Below are 24,708 nucleotides of genomic sequence, written 5' to 3'. Positions count from 1 at the left end.
CTTGTATGTAAGCTAGGCCACCTCAAAGATTAGATATCTTCGGTATTAAGATAAGCAATATAACAGCCCCAAATATGCAGCTAAACATTTACGTAGAGCATACATAAAGATATGCCTAATATGTTGTATATCTCTTATAATATCTCAGATATGTATATATAGCTTATTGGCGCAGATCAAGAATATACGCATCGATTTCAAAATGTCAAACATAGCACAAATTTTCACAACTAGTTGTTAAATTTGTGTGTTTCGCCCATTTTTAAATGAGTACAAGCCATAAAAATATATCTATGTATATGTATATGTGTGTGTGTGTGTGTTTTTTTTTTTTTGCTGCATATAACATAATTTTGTTTGCGACCCACCCCCACCTAAAAATAAATTTATCTCTGCTTGTAATGCAACCAGCAAGCAGCAGAAGAAGAAGAAGACTCTCGCTTGCTCCAAAACACAAATAGCCCAAGCAACAGCTGAAAACATAAAACGAAACAATTAAAATGATCCACAAGAGAATATTTTGCTCTGCTCTGCTCTGCTCGGCGCTCTCTCGATCTGTCGCTCTAGAAATAGTGCTAGGTAGTAGTTAATATTAGCCGCCGTATAAGAGTTACCAAAGCAGACACATAATTTCTCAGCGTTTAATGCATTCTTTTGAATCGGAAAAATTCAGAGAACTGTGCCTTAACCGACATTAAGAGACGCTGGTCGTTAAGCGAAGTTACGAAAAAAGAAAAGAACAATTTATTCGATGCCAGTCATAACATTTACAACCTTCATAAAAAAAGGAAATTAAGAAACAAAAAATAAAATTAAAGATTTTCCTATAAACAAAACAATATTTTTCGTATTTTTTTAAAACATATCTCTATGTAATAAATACATAATACAAAATTACAAGTTTGCAGACTCAAGGTCTTGTAGTTTCTAAATTTAAAAGGTTTATACAGACAGACATGTGAACAGCTTGTCAAGCAGATCATAAATTGAAAAATATTAAACACAAAAATAAATAACTGCTTTTGTAAGGTATTGTTAGCTTTTAAAGAACCCAATATTTTGTAACATATTTTTTAAATATGCTAAGTTGTCATATCACTGTTCATACAGACAGAGCGCCAGACAACTCGTCAAGCTGATCAAGAATATATATACTGTTGACTGCTACGCATTCAGCTAACATATTATAGATATACCAAGTTTGCAGTCTCTAACTCTTGTAGTTCCCGAAATATCACTGCTCATACAGACAGAGCGACAGACAACTTTTCAATCTGATCAAGCGGATCATATATTTTATGTCTACTGCCACGCCTGCTTCAACTTAATTATAAGACCCTTTTGTGCATTTTGAGGTACAGCGTCTAACCAGTCAAGTCGTTTCTACTGCTTGACTGGTTTTCGATTGATAACCTCAAAGCCTATCCCCACTCACTAGCAACAGCAACAACAACAACAACAACAACAGCAAGCAGCAGCAGCAGCCGTCGCAGCAGCAACCATCGCCAACATATTAGCGCAACACGTATTTGTCTCTCCCGCTGCTGCTGCTTGCGCTGCTGCTGTCGCTGCCGCTGCTAGCGCTGCTTTTCGTTAGGCTCTCAACTGGTTGGCTCTTGACTGGCGCACTGGTTGGGGCTTGGCTCCAACAACAGTCGTCGTCAGTTCAGTGTCGTGCATGCAATCGAACCGATTCGTTGTGTCTGGAGCGGGAATTTACAAAGCGCGTATTAATAGCATACCTTTGTATGTATGTGTATGTATGTGTGTGTGCGTTTAATTGTGTGCGTGTGAATGTGAGCGCTGGTATTTTGTTGTTGCACAAAAGAAGAAACCAAGAGCAAAACAAAATTGAATAATTTTTTATTGTGCATTGGTGTGCGTAGTGCGTGTGTGTGTGAGCGTTTTTCGTCTTATTTGCTTGTCATGCCGAAATATAAAGTAGATATAAAAATCTAAAGCCCAAAGCAAACGTGCAAAACGGTTAACGAAGTAAAACGTGAATTTTTCAGCTGCAAGTGCTGAGCTGTGAGCTGATTCAGCAATTCAATTCAATTCAATTCAGAGCACTGTTAGTTTTGCTATTATTTAAAGGCACAAAAAAAAAATAATAATAATAAAAATAGCAAAAACAACAACATTAAGGTTGTGCCGGCAATTGAGAGCAGTGGGTGTGTTATTTACCAAATACAAATACCAATGCAAAAACAAGTGCTCAAACAAATAAAATGAAATAATAATTAAAGCTGAAATAAAGCTACAAATTGTGCAAAGTGCCATTGGTATTTTAAAGTTGTGTAAATTGTGTTCGTGTGTGTGTGTGTGTGTGTGTGTGTGTAAGCTCTGCTAATTTTCATTGCATTTTCAGCAAATTTGTGACTGTGTGTCATAACGAATACAGTGTATGTGTGCGAGCGAAAGAGAGAGAAAGAGAGCGAGCATACAATGCCAGCTAACAAGCGTGAACAACATTAGCGCTCAGTTGAATGCTGATCTTGTCATCAGATTCTATTGTAAACAACAGCAGCAGCAGCAGCAGCAGCTGAGAGAGCATCAACTGCATCAAGCTGCAAAATGTCAACCACAACTATAACAACAACAGCGACAGCGACGCGAGCATCTTCAGCAGCAGCAGCAGCGGCAGCTTCTTCATCGACTGCAACGCCCCCGCTCGCTGCTGCGAACAGCGTACGATCGGCCGACTGTCGTAAATTCTCACCAAATATATTCAACAAGAGCAAATGCACCCACTGTTTTCGTCAACGAGAGGAGCACAGCGCTGCCGCATTGGAATGCAATAAGGTGAGTACCACAGCAGCAGCAGCAGCAGCAGCAGCACCTGAGCGAGAAGAGCGAAGAGAGCGCACACAGACACGCACACAAGCAGACTTGAGCTATAAAAAAAATCTCAGTCAGTTTATTTGCGTGCGCGCGTCTGGCTTTAGCGCGCGCTCTCTCTCTCTCTCTCTCTCTTTTGCTCGCTCGCTCTTTCCGTTGCTTATGCATGTGTATGGGTGTATTTATGGCTAGATGCAGTTTCTACATATTTTTCCAAGCTGTTTTTTATTCACTTGTAGAGCATGGGCCATAATAGTTTTTTGTTATGTATACGTGCGCTTGCATGTGTGTGTGTGTGTGTGTGTGTGTGTGTGTGTGAAAATATGAGCTTGCATAAGTGCTAGCTGAGCTTTTGATATATGACTGCGCACTTGCCTAGGGTCTGCTCAAGTCGTATATGCCAATTTTTATGCATGTTACAGTTGTTCTGTGCTTATTACATTTAATTAGCATTTGATGTTGGGTTGGACTATTGACAAGGTCTAATTTCAGACCCTGAGACATGACAAGCGAACAACGCATGGGCAGACACTAACACAAACACACACGCACACACACACATATGTGTAGCGAGGGGCGGGGGCAGCTGTTGAACAATTGATTGCTTTACAAATTTCAATTTGATTTTTGTTTTCGCTTTGGCATGCCTGCCATTCAGCTTTCTCTTGTTGTGTGTGCACACGCGCGCGCCACTCGCGCAACATAACTCGCACACACACACACATATGTTAGCTTTTTTTTGTGTGTGTATGTGTGTGGCGAAAAATATTTAGTTTTGGCTAGAGCGCCGCAGCTTGTAATTAATAAACTACAAGCCAAAAATCTTGAGACTCGGTTAGAAAGTATGCTCCACTTCAGAAATTTAGGTTTATTGAAAGCTACAAAAATGCAAAAAGTAGTTTAAAAGGGCAACAAAATAGAGAGAGAAACAGCTGATGCGCTTAACTTAATTATTTTGTGGGCCAACAATTAAATAGACAAACGAGTCGAGTCAAGTCGAGTCGACTCTTCAGCATTATCATCAAAATCAATAACGTTGTCTCTGTATGTGTGTGTGTGTGTGTTTGTATCTGTGTGAAGTAATCGTTAGTTGAGCTTAAGCGACAAGAGTAACTCAAGCTCTGGCCTCAAAAGTTGTTGTAAGTATTCTTCTCTGTTTTTTTTTTATTTTTGTGTTCCACTGTTACGAACAAAAACAACAACAACAAAAGGTTGTTGAACTTACTGTACATTGGCTCAATTTTTGTTCGTTATACTCTTCCAACAGTTTGTGTTGTTTGCCTATTCTTTGTCTGTCTGTCTGTCTGTCGCTTTTCCTCCAGCTCTCGTCTATAGAAAATTATTATATTATTATTACTTCAGTTGCCTCTCTTTGGTTCCGCACACATTTTTACAGCTATGCTCTACGCATTGCGAAGACAACAAGCGTACAACAACACATACATTTGTTTAATCGTATGTATGTAGGTATATTATTGACATGCAATGCTGAATTCTAAATGGGCTACGTTAGTTGATCCCGCTTATAACGGGTTCATTTGAGCATGTGTAAAACGTTTAAATGCAAATACACACACATACATACATACATACAAACGTACGCTTGGAAGCTTCAGCAGTCTAAAAAAAAAATTGGCCTAGGTACCGCTAGTTAGTTAACCATATAGTCACAGTCTGTAACTGACCTACATCAATGTTGACATCGTGTCGTTTTTTTAGATTTTAGCTAAGAAATTCTAAAAAAAAATTGTTTCGGCTCATAAACGAAAGAAAAATAGTCTGAATTTTATATTCGACTTATGCTTGTTTATTTTTTTATAAATAATTTTAAATATGTATTTTGTTATATTTAATTTCTTTTATTTTTGAAATATTTTTTCGTAAAAAAGTTTTTATTTTAATAGTTACTTGAAATTTTTTTTAAATGTTTTAAATTTTAGGTTTAATTTAATACTTTATCGAAATTTTTAAAAATATTATTATTATTTAGTAATTAAAAACAAAAGTTTTTGTTAATATTTTGTAATACTTTTTAGTATTTTGTTTGTTTTAATTTTTTTTAATATTGGCAATTTATTAATTATGTTCTGTACTTCTTTAAGTTATTTTTACAATACTTAATTGTATTATTTTTTAATTTTTCCAAATATTTTGCTGTATTTGTTAAATATGTTCGTTCAGCAATTAGTTGACACTACAAATTCTCTCAGTGCATATTTCACTTTCAGTGCAAACATTAATAAATACTCCCAGCACTCGTTTTGCTCGCGGTCTCACTCACTCACTCACTTAACCTGCCCCAACTATGTCTGTCTGACCTCAGTTGGATTCCCATCCATTCCCGCTGACTGAATTTCAACTGCAGAGACACTCTCCGAATCTCCGAATGCGTCATTGACTTTTTGCTTAAAGAGAATTGTCATTGCAGTAATTGAAATTAACAATTTTTAGCTCTCAAGCCAGAGCTAACATTAAGCGCATTGTCCAGTCCCAGTTGGAGTCACAGTCCCAGTCCCCAAGTACTCGTACAGCTGCTTAAGTTATAAAACACATCATAAATTATTTCATCAATTGTTTGAGTCCGTTGTCCGTTGTTTGGTTGCCCTTCTCCAACTTCCAACTGCAGTTTAAGGCGGCGGCACATGTTGACCCGGAGGGTGAGCTTAGCTGGCGACATCGACATCAGCTGTGACCCATGTGGTAACCCCTCTTGTAAACTTGAAATTTTTATTGTACTTTATTGCCGACCATTGTGTATGGGTCGTTAGTCAGTTGGGGCCTCTGATAGCGTGTTAAAGTTCATATGTTTTATTTTTTTTTTTTTCGCTTTTGGCCAACCGGAGCGTGACTTATGCTATTATTATTGCGAATGCTTTAATACATATGTTTATATGTGCCAAAAACTCTTAACCAATGCAGCAACTAAAAGTGTCTTAAGTAAAAAAAGCCAAACATGTATTTTATATTTCTCAGTTTGCATTTAAATTATTGCTTACTATTAATAAAGTTAAACGAATAATTCATATTCAATCGGCCGTTAGCAGCTCTCATATCTTTTTCTTAACAATGAATTTGAAATGTAAGCTCATAATAAATGACATCTTTGTTCCATTCTGACAAGATTTATTTTTATATGTAAATTTTCACGCCCATAAAAAAAGAACAAAGAAATGTAAAATGTTGACACTTTCAATTTCTGAAAAAAAAGAAACAAACTCAAAATGCTTAAAAATAGCTACAAAGAAGTTGATTTAAGCATTTTTAATTTGAAAATTAATCCTCATAATTTAAGAAAAAAACTTTGGAAATTATAAAAAATCTTACAGCTCACAATTTTTTTATCGTGGGGTATTTATATAGATATATATACATATATATAAGATAGAATTAATCCGGGGTACTCTTAGTCACAGTTACTTTAATATTTCAATCAATAAAGTCTCTACATTTAGCTTTGAGAAATTTTAGACTGATATGAGATATTTAGATATGAGAATATTATTAGTTCCTAGCCCATTACATCTTAAATAATTTCCTTAATAAAAATAGAAAAATGCAGTTAGAATATTATTAATTCCTCGCCCATTACTTCTTAAATAATTTTCCTAATAAATAATAGAAAAATTCAGTTCATTAAAACGCATTATAAGACCATTTTGTACATTTTTGAATTACAGAGTCTTAGAAACTATTGGAATATTATAAACTCTTAACACACAAAAGCTTAAATAATTTTCTCAATAAACAATAGGAAAATTCAATAAACCAAAACATTTTTAAAACAAATTCAAAGACCGCTTAGTAAATATTTTTATTTACAGAGTCCAAACAAAAATATGGGAATATTATTTTAAATAATTTCCGCAATAAATAATAGGAAATTTCAATTATACAAAAACCAAATTTGGCAAAATAAATAATTTAAGCTTAATTATGATTTGTTCTTAAATTGGTAATAACCTTTGGCTTTGTTGAACTGACTGAGTGAGCTGCAGAGCCATTAGGGGAGGCACATTGACTGGCATTTGATGAATGCCTCATGGCTCATTTTGTATGCCTGAGCTATTGTTATTTCCGGTGTGGAGGGAATGGCAAAATACTTAATATAGGCATATGCTATATGCTATGTGTGTGTTTTTTTTAAAGGTTTTGCTTACATTTGCATATTTGATTGTTTCTGTTTTCCGCGTGTCAAATTGGAAAGTGTGAAAGTTGCTAGCACCCCCCGCTAATTAACGTTGATAGATGTATATATAGAGTTTGTTTGTTGTTTGTTTGTTTCGTTGGTAAGACAAAAGCTCAGAGCGCGCGGCTGACAGATTTTCACTTACAGCTAAAATTGCTGAAAATCAGCGAAATAATAGTTGATTTATTTTAATGACTGTCCGGCTACCGCTACACGCTGGAGACATATTTCAAGTCCGAGCCTAACTCATAAATATTAACTTGCGCGCCCGCTCGACTCGACTCGCAGATCAAACTCGTTTTCCAGCTGTATATGGACACATACTTCTTTGCAGCACTGTGTGGTGGTGGTGCTGGCTCTGGCTTCAGCTTCAGCCTCAGCTCTAGCTCTAGCTCTAGCGCTAGCTGTGGCAACCAGCTTGGTTGGCTTTGGTTTGGCCACAAGATAAAGCTGTGCTATAAGTGCAATTAGAATGAGCTGCAGCACAGTTTGAAAGATGGCGTTGTGCTTAGACCAAGGGCGGTGCGGAAAGGGGGTCGCTTGGCTAGAATGCAGTGGAAACTCAGTCGTAGTTGCATTTTAGCGTAGACTACGCAATCTTGGGATCAGAATTTTTCACAGAAAACTAGTCAACGAGTGGCAAACGGCAAACGGCAAACCATTGGCCTGGCCAAAGCCAAAGTCATTCTAGCCAGTATGCTATTTTTCAAACACCATGCATAGAATACAAGTATTTCTTTTTTATACACTTTGATATTTGTAATAAGTATCGAAAAGGGTATAATGAGATTCTGATGAAGTGGGCGTGGCAGACCTTATAACTTATACGAGTATATGTGCTTGATCAGTAAGAAATGCTGAGTCGATATTCGTCTGTATGAGCAATCAAAACTCGCAAATTATAAGAACTAGAGCCACCAAATTTTGTATGTTGTTTCTCCTAGACACGATCTAAAACGCCTTTATGTTATTTTATTTTTTATTTATTTCTTACGCATTACTCGCAAATCGAAAAACAACAATTTATGTTCACAATATTTAACTGAAAAATTGCAAATAAATCACAAAAACGCTTTGTCATGTTCTCAATCGGAATAAAGAACTTTGCTGTAATTCACATCGCGCCCTAGTCAAAGTGTATACAAAAGTTGCGTACGTCCAACTTTGTTGCGCTCACTTGTTCTATGCTTTTTTTTTGTTTTTGTTTTACTCTTGATGTACTTGAGGATCTTGGCAGTGGCAGTAACAAGCAAGCAAAACCGCTAACCAACAATAACAACTTTGGCAATAGCAATTTCAATAAAACAACAACAACAACATCAACGGCAACTACAATAATGTTTAACCCAAATTTCTACTGAAATTCAATTTAATTTTATTGCACGAAAATTTGTTAACACAAGCAAAAAACACTTGTATTTGTTTATTGATTTAAGAGCACAAGACTAAGACCCTGAGCATTCTACTTGGCAATTAAGTTTCCCTTTGTCAGCGGGGCTCAAGGACTTTGTCTAGACGCCACAAATTGTTTACATTTATTAATTATTATTATTAATATTTGCAATTAAATCAAAAGTGCAGCAGCTGCAACTATAGCAAATTATATGGCTTTTGTTTATGACCAAGTTTTAGTGCTAATCGAGGGCACAGCAACATATTTGTGCCAAATTCATTTCAATACGCTTAACCGTTAGCTAATTGCCTAATTAACTTGACAGCCAATCGACTGAGATAAATAACAGAGCTTAGCTCTAGGGTCTTGTTTTCTTTGTTAGGCCTTGACTAAAATTCATAACTAACTTGAGCTATTTTTAAATGTTGTAGTTGCTTATTTCTTAAACTCTAATAACAGCATTAATTAGCAAATTAAATGCTTAGTAGCAAATGCTAGTGAGCAAATTTATATAAAGAGCTACAAATTCAATTCAATGCCAATCTGAAGTTATAGACTTATTAAATTAATTAAGCGAAATTAAATTAATTAAGCGAAGTTTATGGAACTTCAAATATTTCAAATTTTAGATCGTTGTTAAATTTTCTAAAATTCATTTAGCTAATCTTTGATTCTACAGACTTAAAAAATTTTAGATCATTTAGTTCAGTTCCTAATGTATCTTTTGTTTAGTTTTATTTTTTAAATTTTCTAGTAGATCATTTAGTTTTGCTTTAATGTTGCAATAGCATTTTTTATGAATAAAATAATTTTAAAAAAAAATTAAAAATAGGTGATTTGATTATACTATAATAATAATATTATTTGCTGCAGCGCCATCTAGTGGCAAAAATTTGAGAGCATTTACTTAAATTAAAATCCCAATTTAATTCTGTTATTTAAATTTTGAATTTTAACTAGATAGAGTTTAAAATGAAAGTAAATCCTAAAATAAAATATGTAAAAATTAATTGATGCCTTTTTCATTTATAATATTAAAATTAGTCGTGCACAAAATCAAGCTGATCGAATATATAATAGCAAAGATAATTAATTAATATTGCATAAATTATTATAATTGCCGTTTTATAACAATAATTATACTATACGTATGACAATTAGTCAAAATTACAAAAACATGTCTGCTTTGCATTTTATGCACTTATAGCTAAATAATGTGATTTTTATTCAAAAAATGTCAATTAATAATAAACAAAATTGCGTTTTTTTACAATTGAGTTGACGCAGCGGCAGTGGCTACAAGTACCTGCTACTTGGCCAGACTGGGGACAAGTTGTTGCATGAAATTCGAACTGCCTGTTATTTTATTTTTTGTTGTTTCTTAAGTCACGATGATTAATCGATGACGATTACGACGTCATCGAGTTGGCCTCATCAACTTCACTTTCACTTAATATCAACGATGGCAGGCAGACAGTTGAAGCTGCAGCCAAGTATGACAATCATTGATCTTTTTATATTGGCAACTAGGCATTAGAGTTTAGTCCCTTCTCACAGGCACAGACACAGACACAAAGCTGAAAGCTGAAAACTTGACGCTGCAAAAGTTCATTGAGATTTGACGTTGTCAATCGTTGTCCGTCTGTCTGTCTCTCTGTCTGTCTGTCTGTCGCTTTTCCATTGATTTTCGTGTTTGTTCGAAAAAGAAAGTACTTTGTATTGCGACATTTTGTGGCAATGTAACAAACGCGTTTATCTTGATGGCTTTGAAAAGCTATTGACACCGAAAAAAAAGCGACTCAAAATCTGTTGACTAGTCAAGTTATTTATTAGTTTAATCAAAAAGAGAAAACAATTGAATATTCTTCAAGCTAGCGCCAGTTCATTGACCTTCAATGTAAGCTCAGTTTGTTACACGTATTTACAAAATGCTTAAAAATACCCTTTAAACCGATTTGTAATGGCTACAGGTTATGCTAATCACATATATATGCGTTTAAAAAATATGTAAAAAAAAAAAAAAAAGATAAATACATAAGCAAGCAGCCGACAAAAACCGGCCTCAAATTAAGTTAAAAATCAAAAAGATACCCTGGAGCAACAACAACAACAACAACAATAACAACTATAAAGCAAACAACTTTCCACCCGAAGCAACAACGCGACGTGTTCGGAGTTATATTTGATTTTAGTCTTTGCCCAAATCCACGTGTGTGTTAATACCTGAAGACAAATACATTTGCGTACTTTTTTTATTTTGACTATATATACATATGTCTTGTCTTCGAGCGGGCTACAATTATTTTATTTGGCAATCTTTATTTAGCTACTGGCATTTGGCAGAGCTAAGAGAAATTTATGTGTTTAGCTATAATTTGATGGACCAACTTCATCATAGCAATTTGCACTCAGAAATTAATATTTAATAAATTAAATAAAGCTGAATACAATGGCTCAGAGCTTATATCAATATTATATATCTCAGCATCAGTTGCTTATAACTAAAAAAAAATTATAAATGCTGATCTTTTTATTATAAATAATATCACAAAAATTAATCTAGAGTTCGTCTAAATGTCACTTACTTGAAACTAATACCTAAAATAATTTTGATTTTTAGCGATTAAGAATATAATAATAATAAGTTATCAACTGTCGCTCTCAAAACTCTTTAATGTCAATTAGATAATCTATTCTAGTCATTAAAATAAATTTAATTTATTACTTACTTTATTTTTTTAACTTAATTATTATTCTCTTCATTTTAGGCTACACGCAAAATCTCCAAATGCGGCTATTTGTTTGTAGCTCCCGATTGGGATTTTACGAATCCCTTATACAAGACAAAGGTAAGATTTATATAAGATCGCTTTTAAATATATATATATGCGTATAGGCATTTGAATTACAAATTGATATCGCTACATTATCTTTAAACATAAAGATGCTTTCCTTTGTTATAAATTCAAAATAGATTAGATCGTATATTAGATAAAAAGAAACCCAATAAGCCGTTTAGCAAAAGAAACTTATGCAATCGCCTATATATTCATATATGCCTAAATTAAAAGCTATCTTTAAAAAATTTCTGCATTTATTATAATCTATGCTAAATCTACGTGAAATACTATAAAAGTTAAATATGCGAGTCCCAATGTTGTGGCCAGCCAACACGTTTCAAATCGCCCAAATCCATTTTCCAAATGGTTCCATTTTCATTTGCCGCTAGGGCCTTGCCGCACTCCTTGGGCGACTGTGTGGGATGCGTTAGCACCAATTCCGAAGCACATGGCTCCACATCAAGCTAAATGTTGAAATTTCAAAGAGGTTCTGGTGATGCCGGGATTAACCGAAATTATGTATTAGTATAAAATATTATATAAATTAGTATAAATATATAAGACCGTAGAGCCGGAGTAAACAGACGCCTGATGATTCGGATTCATTCCCACCATAGAGCAAACATTGCTAAGCAAACGGGGCCCCCTTAGGTATATCCCAATGATCCATATTCGCTGTGTTGGTGTTTACAGTGCCTGTGCAAATAATGGCAACACTGCGTTTAATCTGGTGATCATCCATCTGGTGATGAGCACAACCACCGCCAATATCTTCAAATATTTTCTTCAAAAGTTTCTTGGATTTCCTCAACAAGCAAGTCACATCATATTTCTGAAAAGTTATTTTCGCTTGGGAATTATACCCTGTAGCTCACACATTACTTCTGGCTTACCCTCAAAGTCGAGAATCACAATATTCTAAAAAGATAAATATTGATTAATTTTAATTCCAGACTTAATCAACAATTTCTCTGCCTTGGGCATACGCTTAACAAGCTCTTTACTGGTCTCCACTCCAATGCTTAATGCTTCATGCTACAAATAAATTAACTAAATATAGTTAATATAACTTAAATTCATTCTAGCTAAGCCTTTATTGGCATGGGAGCTAAAGCTCCTGCAAATGGTCATACAAAGATTTATACAAAGATTTAAAAATAAAATTTTTAAGTTTATTAAACCCAACATATTAGCTAGACAACAACACTTTTCTGAATTTTTATAAGAAAAGAAATTTATAAGAAAAGAAATTTAGTTGCAGTTTACTTAAACCGAAAAAAAATAGTTAAGCTCTGAAAGAAACCTTACGACCTTACTAAAATTTATAGAATGATTGGGTAAAGTTAAAAGAATAAATTAAATAACAAACTGTTTGCTTCAGTTTTAAATTTGCTGCATAAATAAAAGCAAACTGGATTTTAATTAATAATAGATGAAATTAATTTTCGGGATGCGGTTGCGGGTTCTGCATATAATGTCGGAACTGTTCAGACATTTGCCAATACCAATGCAGCTTGACAAGCTCCAGAACGCCCTTGTCGGCAATCCAGATTTGTCCATTCTCTCCCAGCTCAATGGCTTGGACAATGTTCTTGCCACAAATCGCGGTCGATTGACAGGGAGCACTACGCAAACGATCGGCAAAGGATTGTCCATAGCTAAGAAACGCTTTAAGATCCTGATTAACAAACATCTTGGTGGGTCCACAGCACAAAGCCATGACAGCGACGCCATTTTGTGTATAGTAAAGAGGATCCTAAAAATAGAATTAAGATTAAGAAATTGTTGTAGACTGAAGCATAAACGCAACTTACTGCCAGACTTCTGGTAAAGCCTATAACTCCGAATTTCGAAGCGCTATAGGCACAAAACACAGGCGATGGATCCAAGCCTATAACGGAGGTGACATTCAATATGAGACCACCCTTGCCTCCTTGCTTTTTATCCATATAGGGCAGCACTGTGGCGCAAGTGTTCATCATGCCCGTTAGATTTGTATTTATAGTCGCCGCTATATTCTGTTCATCACATAGGGTGGCGCCATTGATTAATACATCGATATAGTCCATTTGCACCATCACTTCATCGAAATATTTCTTCATTTCCTCACGCTCCATCGTCACATCGTAGTTCCAGAAAAATATCTGCGTGCTATGCTTGATCGACTGCAGTTTGGCAATCGCTTGCAAATTCTCAACGCTATGCAAAATGGCTAATTTCTATAAAAGAGAGAGAAACAAACAGTTAATATAATGGTAATGAGGAAAAAATGTATATAACATTTAGCTCGAACATCGGAACCTAGCCCAAAACCTTTTTATATAAAATTAGTTTAACTCTACAATTTAAAAAATATAAACTGAGCTTATGCATTTTGCTTCTTATTGTTAGTCCTAGAGTTAAACTATTCTATCGATATATATAATTCGATATCTATAATTCTATTTAAAAAAAATTATTGTAAATTATGAAAAGAAAGTTTTTAAACTAAATTTTAACTTTATCAAAGGTTTTAGAAGGTTTCCATGTTTAGGATTGCCCTAATTAACAATTCCTTATTTTCAACATATTTTTTTATATCAACCCTCATAAATTAAATTATTATTATATTATGTTTACTAGTTTAGTGATTCAATTGGGCACAGGCGACATTGTTGGACCCTGTACATAAAGTTCATATAAGCGAGTTATGCATAAAATATTACAAACAGACAGAAAGTAATCTCGCCTAAGTTAGTCACCAGCTTTAACATATAGAGAGTTATAGAGTTTAAAATGCATTTCTTAAACTTACTGCAATATTTTTACTCATAAGCGCCTTGCAGGTCTCCAGGGCAATGCCGCCACAGTCGGCCACATAGCATACATTTTTACCCCGTAGATCAAACATTTGGAAGTGTGCAGCACGTAATAAAATTTACAACTAAATTTATAAAAATTATTTCCCAATGTCAGCTGGTCCGGTCCGATCGGTCGGCTCTGGCTTTTTATCAAGAATTTTAATTAAATACAGAATTTTATCGCATCATTGTTTTTGTATTTGGAGATAGCAAAGCTTTCAGTGTGATTATAAAAGTGTGAAGGGTTCAGTTATGAAATCAAATGCAATTTGGCCGTCAGCTTAGATGCCCGAGTCCCAGTGCTTGGTCCATTCAACCAAATCCAAGCGACCCAAGTCCAACTTCCAGACTGCGCCATTCTTGTTCGCCTCAATGGCCTTGACAAAGTTCTGGGCACACTGCTGTGTGGTCTGGGTGGGATGCTCCAGCAGCAGCTCGGCCACACGTGGCTCCACATCCAGCCAGGAGTTGAACTTGTGCACCAGCGTGGTCTTGGTAATGCCGGGATTCACCGAGAAGGCAGTGACGCCAGTAATGTGCGCGAGTTTCTATGCAAAGCCATAAATTAATATCGAGCTGCTTAACTTGCGAGTTGGACTTACCGCCATGGACATGGTGAAGCTCACTACAGCCGCCTTGGAGGCGCTGTAGACGGGCACCTGGTAGATGGCATTGAAACCGGTGACGGAGCAAATGTTGACAACAACGCCGCCTGGACCGCCCTTGCGCTTATCCCAGAACTCCATCATGGCGGTGGTGGTGTTGACCAGGCCCGTGAAGTTGATGGCAATGGTGCGCTCGATCTGATGATCGTCCAAGATGCCGGCGCCATTGATGAGCACATCGACGGTCTTCACCTTGGCGAAAATGGTCTTCAGCAGCTTGACGGTCTCGACCACAGGTACAGTTACATCATATGGATAGTATGTAACGGTCACCTTGGGATTCATTGCCTTCAGCTCAGCAACAGCGACGGGATTGTCAACTCGATCAAGGATCACCAGGTTCTGAATGGGAACAAGAGCTTAGCATAATAGTTGCGCCTTTATTTTGGGTGCTCTTACCTTGGGAGAGCGCTTGACCAGCTCGCGACTGGTGTCCAGGCCAATGCCTCCAAGTCCAGCCACAAAAATAATATTCTTGTTGGTGAGATCCATGCTATGGGAATTTAAATTGATAATCTAATTCCTTAATAGAGTTTAGACTGGCTTACCTTTTGTTTATATAAAATATAGTTATTTATATTAATCCCGATCTAGCTGCCTACACTGCGCTGGCAATAATCAAATTCCGCTAAGCAGTGAGCGCCTTTAAATAGCCGCATCGATTGCCAGAGAACAAATAGAATAGCATAGTATGTGTGAAGAGCGCGAAGAGACGCAGCTTTGACCTTCAGGGAATGTCAAAGCAATAACCGCAAGCCTGATTTCTTATTGAAAAGCCTACGCTCATTTGCATTTTAAGAGCGTGGCTGCTTGTCTATGTGCAAAAGAGAGAGCAAGTGAGTGAGAGCGCGAGCTTAGTCTAAGTCTAAGATTAATCTAGTCAAGGCGGGGGGCGGCTGTCGTGGCCTTCAAGCGCATTCTATCTCAAGCAACCCAAACCTAAACACATTTGTGTACTAAATATTAAACTTAGCTCAAGCTTATTGCTACACTCAAGTGTTAAGTGAGTTATCCACAAATATTTATTACTTGATGTTTACTTTCTTCTGTACATAGACTGAACGTATTGACCCTAAGACCAGCGCGGGTTATCGTACAAATAATTATATATTTATTATCAATATGTGGAATTTTTTTTGCTTGAAATTGAAATCTTTATTAAGTAATTATTGCATTTCAACTCAACATTTATATAAATAGGTTTAGCTACATTGTTGATCCTATAACAGCATAAGGAAATTCGAATTATCAAGCGCAGTCGACAATATGAGACCTGGTGTAAAGGGTGAATATAAGAAAGTTTCACATTTACAAGGTGTTGGAATCAATTCGTGGTATTATTACAGCAGCGTTATTCAAAAAATTGTTCAGCGTTTTCACTACTATTTGCCATCTTTGTTGCAAAATAAAATAATATATCGATGTCAGGAATCGACTGCCCTTCGTCCTGAATTTCGACAATAGAGCTGATACAGTTCTTCTTGATTTCTAAGAAAAGAAAAAGAAAAACACCAACCAAGTTCCAAGTTTGTTAGTTATAATTTACTGGTGAACACTTTGTTAATTTCACTAGTTACTACTTTGACCCCACCAACTACCGCCCATAAAAACAGTGGTGAAATTAACTAGAGGATAAATCATCTCCAATCACCAATAAATTCACCAACAGACGCCTGAAATTCGCTTATCGTTCCATTACTTACGCTTTATTCCAGCATTGCGTAGTATTGGTATTCACCAATGATTTTCACCAACAAAATCACCAACTCATACCAGCTGTATTGTTATAGTAGCTGAAATGAAGAATATTACAGGCAGAATGGAATGGCTATAATGACTCAGCTCGTCAGCCAGATTAAGAATATGTGTGCTTTATAGAGTCGCCACGCCTACTTCCCACAAATCGCATTCGACTAAATTATAAGTCCCTTTGTATATTTTTATATACCGGGTCTAAAAACTATGCATTAGAGCTTTTCGAACTAAAAACTTTACCTTAGGTTAGTGCTGACCTTATACAATTCAAAAATAAATAAAAGGAAAATAATAATAAATATTACGATTCTTGGCCGTTGTTTATTGTTTACATTTTATTAATAGCCGGCGTACTATTATTTATATTAAAATTATCAAAGTCACCTTTCATAATTGCAAAGCTTTCTATCTCTATTTGCTTCACTCTTAGTTGATTAGATGCTACCTGCATGACCTAAGCTATATCAGTATAATTTAAATTTTTATGACGTCTGTACAACCAGAGATAATGCAGAAGTGCAAATTAAATTAAATTATTTGCGAAATTACCCAACATTAAAAGCTTAACCTATACTCTTTTTATTTTGTATTAATTCTTTAATTTATTTTACTTATTTTAGCGCTGGCAAAGACGATGGTTTGTGCTTTATGATGATGGCGAACTAACCTACTCGGTGGATGATTTTGTAAGTTATATTAGGCTAGACTTGAATAGAATGAATTATTAATTGTGAATTCTTCGATCGATAGCCCGAGACGATACCGCAAGCCTGCATTGATATGACCAAAGTGCTGGAGGTGAGCAGCGCGGAGGAGGTGACTGGCCATACCAATTCGATTGCCATAACAGCGCCGGATCGCGTCACATTCGTCAAGAGCATTAGCGCCGAGGAGTCCCAATGGTGGTTCAACAAGTCTGGTCGCCGTTCCCCAAGTCCAGAGCGCGTCACAATCGCAGTGCCACATTGCCGGGCGGTCATATCAGCGGCACGCGCCAAAGCGCCAAAACCAATATGGCCATTAAGCTGGAGAATCGCCATAGCTCCTACCACAAGGACACCCAAGCCACTGCCAATCTGCTGGTGAATCTGAGCACTCGCAGCGCGCCCAACAGCACCAGCAGCAGCAGCTCCACGGGCAACACAACAACCAATGATGAGGAAGACGATGGCGTCGAAACCGGCGAAGATGATGAGGACGAGGATGAAAACGAAGCGGATGTTGTACCCCAGACTCATATAAGAAGATCAAAGCTAAATACGTCATTGAAGGCCCAGGACGAGAACAATCGCAATGCGGGCAATGAAAATACAACTGCAGGTAGGGAATATTTTAATATGAAAAGCGATTTAGAAAATTATCAAGAAATACACAACATAATGTATCCAAAATATTTTTAAAATATTAAGTTAGTCAATATATTCAATGTTCTGATAGCTTTTCTAAAAACTTCCATCCAGATAGAATAATGTTTTTGTTTCAATCGGTAGAATACATATTAAATTAAGTTTTCAAATTAATTTCGAATCTCGTGGTAAAGATCTCACCTGAGATTCTTGGAAGAAGTTATTCTATCCTAAAATTCCTAATATTTGCCAGTTTTTTATATTACTTATAATGTATTTTTTTATATATATAATATATAGGTATATTTTTTTAGACACCGTTTTCTTGGATTTTTAAAGGCATTATATAATTATAATTAACGAATTCTAACGAATCCGAAGTTTCAATGCTTTACTATTTGCTTGTAATATTTGTTGTATTTAATTTTGTAATTATTTGTATTATTTATTTAAATGATGATGATATCGAAAGAGGAATACAATATAAACATGGTTTTATATTTAAAAATATAACAGATTTCGAACATTTTTTAAAACATCGATAGAGGCTTAGAATATTTTGTTTGATATAAAATATAGATAAATAAGTAATATTTAAATAATATATTTAATAAGCTTAAGCTTTTAATAAGTTTTACTAGAATTCAATATTAAAATAAGAATATAGCGAATCAGAAGATATTTCTTTATAGATTAACTTTTTGTTAGTATATTCAATTTTGTAATTATTATTTCTAATTTTTATATTCTCTCACTTTGCAGTGGCGCAAGCGAAGGACTGTCTGCTGATCGAGGATCTGCGACACGATGAGAAGACGATCAAGGATATTGCCAATACGATAACGAATCTCAGTCAACAGCAGAACAAGCGCTGGAGTACGGCTGTTAACAATGCTCAAAACAATCAACAGCTTTATCAATACCAAATATCACGGGATGAGACCGATTTCAAGTCCAAGTCCAGCCACTGCAAAGCGTTGGGTGAGCAGCTAACGGTTAATCAGCGACCCACTTCATTGCCACTGGCGGCCAACTCGACGCCAGCGATTGTGTCTGCAATTGTTAAGAAAATACCCACGGTGCTGGTGTCGCAACAACAACAACAACAACAACAACAACAACAGCAGCAGCAGAAGCAGCAACAACAACAACTGGATAGCCTGAAGAGCGGCAAGCAGGCAAAGCCTAAGAAGGATTTCCAGCATGAGCGCGGCGATCCTGATGGCGGCTGCAATCTGGACGAGCTCTGCGCCAACTACATGGCCAAGTCAGACGAACTGCGAGCCGTGAGCAAAGCCAGCAAATGCGGCGTTGTGCCCAGCAAGCCGCCAAGCAAGGACATTGAGGACTTTAATGCCAAAAAGGGCTGGCTCATGAAGCTAGACAACCGCACTGGTGAGTGGAGCAAGCACTGGTTCACGCTCAGCGGCGCCGCGCTCTTCTATTATAGAGATCCGCTCTGCGAGGAGCGCGGCGTGCTCGACGGCGTGCTGGACATCAATAGTCTGCTGAATGTGCTGGAGGAGCCCAGCGCCAGCAAGCAGCACGCCTTCCAGCTGGTCACCTGGGACAAGCAGTGCCTCTTCCTGGCCAGCCTCTCGCCCAATTCGCGCAAGAGCTGGATGGCCGTGCTGCGCAGTGCGGCGGGTCTGCCGCAGCAGCTGGAGACGCCAACGACCACGCTGCTCATCAAGCAGAGCGACATCGAACAGGACTTCATCAAGGCTCAGCTCCAGCCATACGCATTCAGCTCCAGTCAGTCCAGTCCGGCCACGCCCAGCACGCCAGCCAATGCCACGCACTTCTCATCCGACGAGGAATATCGCACTGCCTCCGAGGGCGGACGTCGCTACAGTCTGGACTGGGGCTCACCCTTGTCGCCAACACCTTTGGTAAATATTCTTACCTATTTAATTCAGTATAATAAGACTGCAATATATTTCTTTTAAATTTTTATTTCACTTATTATTTTATTTACAAATTCATTATTATTATAATTATTTTAAGATTTGTAGCATATTTTTGCTTCTTATTTAATTTTGTATAGTTATTCTTACTTCATTAAGTTATTCTATTTGAGATTTTAAAACCTTTTTTAATAAAGATTATGTATTAATTTTTATATTTATAGTATTCCATATAAAATCATATAATTTATTTTTAATATTTTATTATTACTTACAATATTTTTATATTTCATAACTATTTTCTTTAGAAAGTGTATTGCAATTAATTCTAATTTTCATTCTTTTTAGCATTTATTTATACATAGTTTCTTTGATTTATTTATTGATTTAATATAAAATTAATAATTGTTTTTTTTTTTCTACTAAAAGTACAAATTGATAATTATTTTCTGTTAAGTTTTTAGTATTAGGAACTCTTAATTTATTTTTATGAATTGAATTTTAATTGTATATTTAAAAACAAATTAATTTATTTATTTTGTTGCTATGAAATATTTATTAGTTTTTATTTATTGATGAATTAATTGATCTGTTGCTTCCTCTTGCAGTTAACCAAGACTGTCAATGCGCCCAGCCTAAGCAATCTGCAGCGTCATGGGGATAAAATGAAGCGCATGGACTCGCTAAGCGATCTGACGACCATCAGCGACATTGATCCCTATTGCCTGCAGCGCGACTCTCTGGCCGAGGAGTACAATGAGCTGCGCACGCGCTTCGACAAGGCGGTGAACGAGATACGCGCGATGAAGCGCGAGCTGAAGCAGTCGCAGAATCAATACGATGCACTGGAGCTGACGCAGGCATCGCTGAAGCAGAAGCTCGATCGCAGCCAAATGGAGAATGGAGCGCAGCTGCAGCTGATGGCGGCGCGCATACAGGATCTGACCATCAAGTACAGCAGCTCGGAGCGACAGGTGCGTGCGCTGAAGCAGAAGCTGGCCAAGTCGGAGCGTCGGCGCTCGCTGTCGCTCAAGGGCAAAGAGCAGCTGGAGAAGCGGCTGGACATGCTGGAGCGCGAGCATGGCAAGCAGCTGGAGTGCCTCAAGGAAGTCTATCGCCATGAGCACGCCAATGTGAGCGATGAGCACAGCTTTCCACTGCGCTATCAGCAGGAGATCGAACAGCTGCGAGTAAGTGGATAACACTTTTGAGATTAAAGATCGTTATTCAATTTAATTCTATTGCAGACTTTATGCGAAAAGGGACTCACTGCTATGGAGAACTCGCATCGACGCATGATCAGCGATCTGGAGCAAAAGCACAAGCTGGAAATGGAACGTCTGCTGGCGGAGAAGGAAACTGCGTTGGCGGAGGAGACACAGGCAATAGCTCAATCTACTTCATATTGTTAACTTCAACTAAAGTCTCTCTCTCTCTCTCTCTTCTTCTTCTACAGGCTACGCTTGCTGCACTGGATGCCATGCGTCGAGCTCACCAGAACGAGGTGCAACGTGAGGTGTCGCACTTTAAGTCGGAGTTTCTGCATCAAATGCAGCGCGGTGAACTCATCCAAGGCGATGGCGCCAAGCTCAAGGAGTAAGTATTCGAGTACTCCTCAATTCATCTGAAGCTTATCAATTGTAGAATTTGCAGTGAGGAGCTCGAGGAGTTACGTCTGGAGATTCTATCCTTTTCCGAAAAGTATTCGATCAAATGTGTGGAAAATGCAGCGCTCATGGAGCAACTAAATATGGCAAATGGCAAACTGAGGCACCTGCGGCACATGCAACAACTGGAGCTGAGGTAAAGCGTCCTAAGCAATCTACAAGGCTGAATACTATGGACAAAAAGTCTACAATTCTGGCAAAAAAAAGTCTAATTTCAAAGCTAAAGAGTTAAAATTTACAATTTAAAAATATTATTTATTATTGCAATATTAGGCAATCAATCCAAATATAAGACAATATCAGTTTTAGAGTAATGATGAAATAGTCTTAGATTTCCGATCGAACATTTACTAATAATTAATAATATTTGGCATTGAGCTAACATTCAGCTGTACAACTTTTCCCAAAATTTTCTTAAATTCAAAGTAAATTTAAATATGGAACATGCCTTGAAAATGTTTTTAAATTATTTATGTATATTTTATCTGAAATGCAAAAAGCATTTTGAATTACGAAACGAACAAAATTACATGCCATAATATTCGAACTTGTACCCATAGTGCCTTGATTTATATATTTTATATACAAAGATATAGTTTAATATTAGTCTTGTAGATTATGTTAGATCTGTTCGATTAGCAAAATCTTTCCCTTAAACCACTGAATTCTTTTTGCACCAAACCCACGCTTGAAGTAGAGGTTCGAGTGGTTTCGGATTTCACCTCATTAAGAAGAAAATTAGTTATATAGATTATATAAACGAGTGGCTATATAGTCTTCTGCCTACTCTTAGAAGACGTTTTGATATTTAGGACTGATTATTCCAAATTTGATTAGCTGATAGAAAATTGAATAAATTCTTTTGCTTTCCCTTTTTCAGAAGCAAACAATTTCGCGCTCATTTGGCATCGGATGATCCGGAGAGTGATGAGCAGTTTGTGCAATGCCTAACATCGAGCTCCAATCCGGATGTTGCCTGCGAGGATAGTGAGGTAAATGAACAATTAAGTTATACACTCTTTAGTTTAGATAGATTGTCTCTATCCGTCCCTAACACCAAGTTATACAGAAACTAATACACTTTGTTACCATTTTCCACAACAACACACAAAACAACACAACAACCGTTACCTATCTATGCCTCAGCAGCGTGCAACAACACAAAAGACACACTTACAAACAAAAGCAAAAGCAAAAGCAATTATTAATGCTGAAGCAACAACAATCAAACACAAACAACACAACAACTGCAACTGCAACAAGTACAAGCCGAGGCGCAAAGGCAATGCGAGCGCCAAAGAAAGTGGAGCAAAGCCCGTTAGCATCGCCAGCACCACCAATACCAACACCAACACCCTCCCATAAGCAAAGTCGTTACCAAACGTCTGCCGCAAGCATTTCTGAAACCGGCAATAATATCGATAAGATAGCCGACGATATAGCGTACGAGCCATGCTATAAGCCTTGCGATATATTTGCCATCTATCAGAATTGTTTGTGTTACCAAGGTAAACGAAATGCATTTCTCTCTCTCTCTCTCTCTGTCTCTCTGTCTGTCTCACTGCTCTCTCACACACTGTCTTTCTCTCTCTCTCTCTCTGTATTTCTGTCGCTGTGTCGCTTTACTCTCAGTACGAAGCATCGTTTAAATGCTTAAGTTGTCGCTTTACCATTGTTTTGTTCTCTAAAAATATAGCAAGGTGTATATCTTCCATTAACAGCGCATTATACTTACACACAAATGAAAACTGTCAAATTGCAACTAAAGCACTTTTTACTAAACAACAAAGAACTTATTGTTTTATAATTTTTACTTTGGCAGGTATGAAAGGCAGCTCTACCATTGGCAAGAACCTAAGAGAACTCACGCCAAGAACAACAACCACAACATCAACAACAAGAACAACAACGTCACCGTCATCGTCTTCATCATCATCATCAGCCACACTAATGAAAACACCTTATCCGAGGAGACCCAGTCACAAAAGAATGCTTAAAACGGATGCTGTCAGCAACATACAACAGGAGCTCAAGCTTCCCGACAAGCCAATACAACAAATTAACTGAGAGAACTGCAGTCGAGAGTGTTACACGTTCTAAATATCATAAACAGTTAGTTTTATTAAGTACAGTATTTAAGAATTACGGCCATTATTATAAAATGCGTACATAATTAAAAAAAAAAAAAAGAAAGCTCAATCTGTAGTACAGCCAAAGAGTAGTTAATGCTAATTACCAATATTTATCATATATCATCAATATCAAGTAATAAAAGATTGAGTTAGATATAGAAAATATTGCTCAACCCATTCTGCTATGAACTGAAAGGGACTTTGAGCAATGCCAAGTTTAACTTTACTGACAACAACAATTGTTAATTCAAAATTGCACTAAATTTTGATTTAATTAATGCGGTCTTTATTTCCTGTACCTAATAATCGTATAAAGTCTCTGATTTGAGAACCTTCGCTGCACTTTCGACTGCAGTTTTTTTTACATAATTTACTTTGTCACTAGTATGTTCATAAAATGTACCCAATTTTCTATGTCCACAAAGTGTCATTTATTTATTTAGTATTTAGTTCATCTGGTATTGTTAGAAAAGAGAAAACCAACAGCTGATTGCGCTGATGTTTATACTTCTTTGTACTTTTCTATCATTTACAGCAGTTGTTTTTTTTTCTTGTAATGTTTTTACATACATACACGTCATTAAAAAACACACACAACATGTACTAAAATATATACATACACACACATATGTATTGTAGTTTATAAATATTCTAGCTACTTACTTATAAAACGCAGAATACTTGTTTTGTTAACATTTATATTGTAAAATTAGCAAATAATAAGAAACAAAATCTGTCTTTGGCCCATACCCAGAGCATCATTAATAATCTAGACAGATTATTGCACGTTTGTCACATATACCAGACTAAATAACATATACATATTTGATTTTGACAATAAAAAGAAGTTTTTTATGAAAAAAATACTTGAGTTTACTTAAAATGATAAAAAAAAATGCAATACAAAACTGCTGGACCGTAAGCAACTCTCTCCCACTCTCACAAACTACAGATGCTCCAACGGCTTGCAGTCAAACATACGAGAGAAGAGTAGAAGAGCGAAGAGATCGCAACAAGGAGCGCTAGGCTCCCAAGCATGAGAGCGAGAGCCAAAGAGCGTGAGCGGGAGCGTAAGCAGCAGAGACCTCTGCCCAAGGCTTGTGAGCTGCAGTTCAGACGTGAGTGAGAATCAGAGCCAA

General features: G+C 36.6%; 3 protein-coding genes across 3 annotated transcripts; 1 reads left to right on the top strand and 2 right to left on the bottom strand.

The window, feature by feature from the left end:
- Positions 1-1,676: 1,676 nt before the first annotated feature.
- On the top strand, positions 1,677-23,346 carry LOC108607845 (protein outspread). Its single transcript, XM_033294983.1, is given in 13 exon segments — positions 1,677-1,746; positions 2,369-2,802; positions 11,186-11,266; positions 17,138-17,203; positions 17,268-17,429; positions 17,432-17,837; positions 18,626-19,755; positions 20,379-20,960; positions 21,018-21,152; positions 21,227-21,366; positions 21,415-21,573; positions 22,318-22,429; positions 23,260-23,346. Coding segments are annotated over 12 exon segments (3,207 nt in total). The 5' UTR covers positions 1,677-1,746; positions 2,369-2,574; the 3' UTR covers positions 23,266-23,346.
- On the bottom strand, positions 12,696-14,202 carry LOC108595220 (alcohol dehydrogenase-related 31 kDa protein). The gene is made up of 3 exons (XM_017979623.2): positions 14,052-14,202; positions 13,072-13,476; positions 12,696-13,013 (listed from the first exon to the last, which is right to left on the bottom strand). The coding sequence occupies exons 1-3, from the start codon at positions 14,145-14,147 to the stop codon at positions 12,696-12,698; spliced, it is 819 nt and encodes a 272-aa protein (XP_017835112.2). The 5' UTR covers positions 14,148-14,202.
- On the bottom strand, positions 14,273-15,379 carry LOC108607857 (alcohol dehydrogenase). Its single transcript, XM_017998941.2, has 4 exons — positions 15,311-15,379; positions 15,162-15,255; positions 14,700-15,104; positions 14,273-14,645 (listed from the first exon to the last, which is right to left on the bottom strand). The coding sequence occupies exons 2-4, from the start codon at positions 15,252-15,254 to the stop codon at positions 14,379-14,381; spliced, it is 765 nt and encodes a 254-aa protein (XP_017854430.1). The 5' UTR covers position 15,255; positions 15,311-15,379; the 3' UTR covers positions 14,273-14,378.
- Positions 23,347-24,708: the final 1,362 nt, after the last annotated feature.

The sequence above is a fragment of the Drosophila busckii genome, chromosome 2L (assembly GCF_011750605.1).
Source record: "Drosophila busckii strain San Diego stock center, stock number 13000-0081.31 chromosome 2L, ASM1175060v1, whole genome shotgun sequence".
NCBI classification, from domain to species: Eukaryota; Metazoa; Arthropoda; class Insecta; order Diptera; family Drosophilidae; genus Drosophila; species Drosophila busckii.
Note: the sequence above shows the minus strand (reverse complement) of the source record. Positions and strands in the feature narration are given on the sequence as shown.

Bases quoted from the DNA above. Each gene is read 5' to 3' on its own strand.
- LOC108607857 (XM_017998941.2), bottom strand. From the start codon at position 15,254: ATGGATCTCACCAACAAGAATATTATTTTTGTGGCTGGACTTGGAGGC. The intron at 15,105-15,161 runs GTAAGAGCACCC...GTTCCCATTCAG, and splicing joins TGGTCAAGCGCTCTCCCAAG to AACCTGGTGATCCTTGATCG. The intron at 14,646-14,699 runs GTAAGTCCAACT...GGCTTTGCATAG, and splicing joins GCTTCACCATGTCCATGGCG to AAACTCGCGCACATTACTGG.
- LOC108595220 (XM_017979623.2), bottom strand. From the start codon at position 14,147: ATGTTTGATCTACGGGGTAAAAATGTATGCTATGTGGCCGACTGTGGC. The intron at 13,477-14,051 runs GTAAGTTTAAGA...TCTCTTTTATAG, and splicing joins TTATGAGTAAAAATATTGCA to AAATTAGCCATTTTGCATAG. The intron at 13,014-13,071 runs GTAAGTTGCGTT...TTCTATTTTTAG, and splicing joins GCTTTACCAGAAGTCTGGCA to GATCCTCTTTACTATACACA.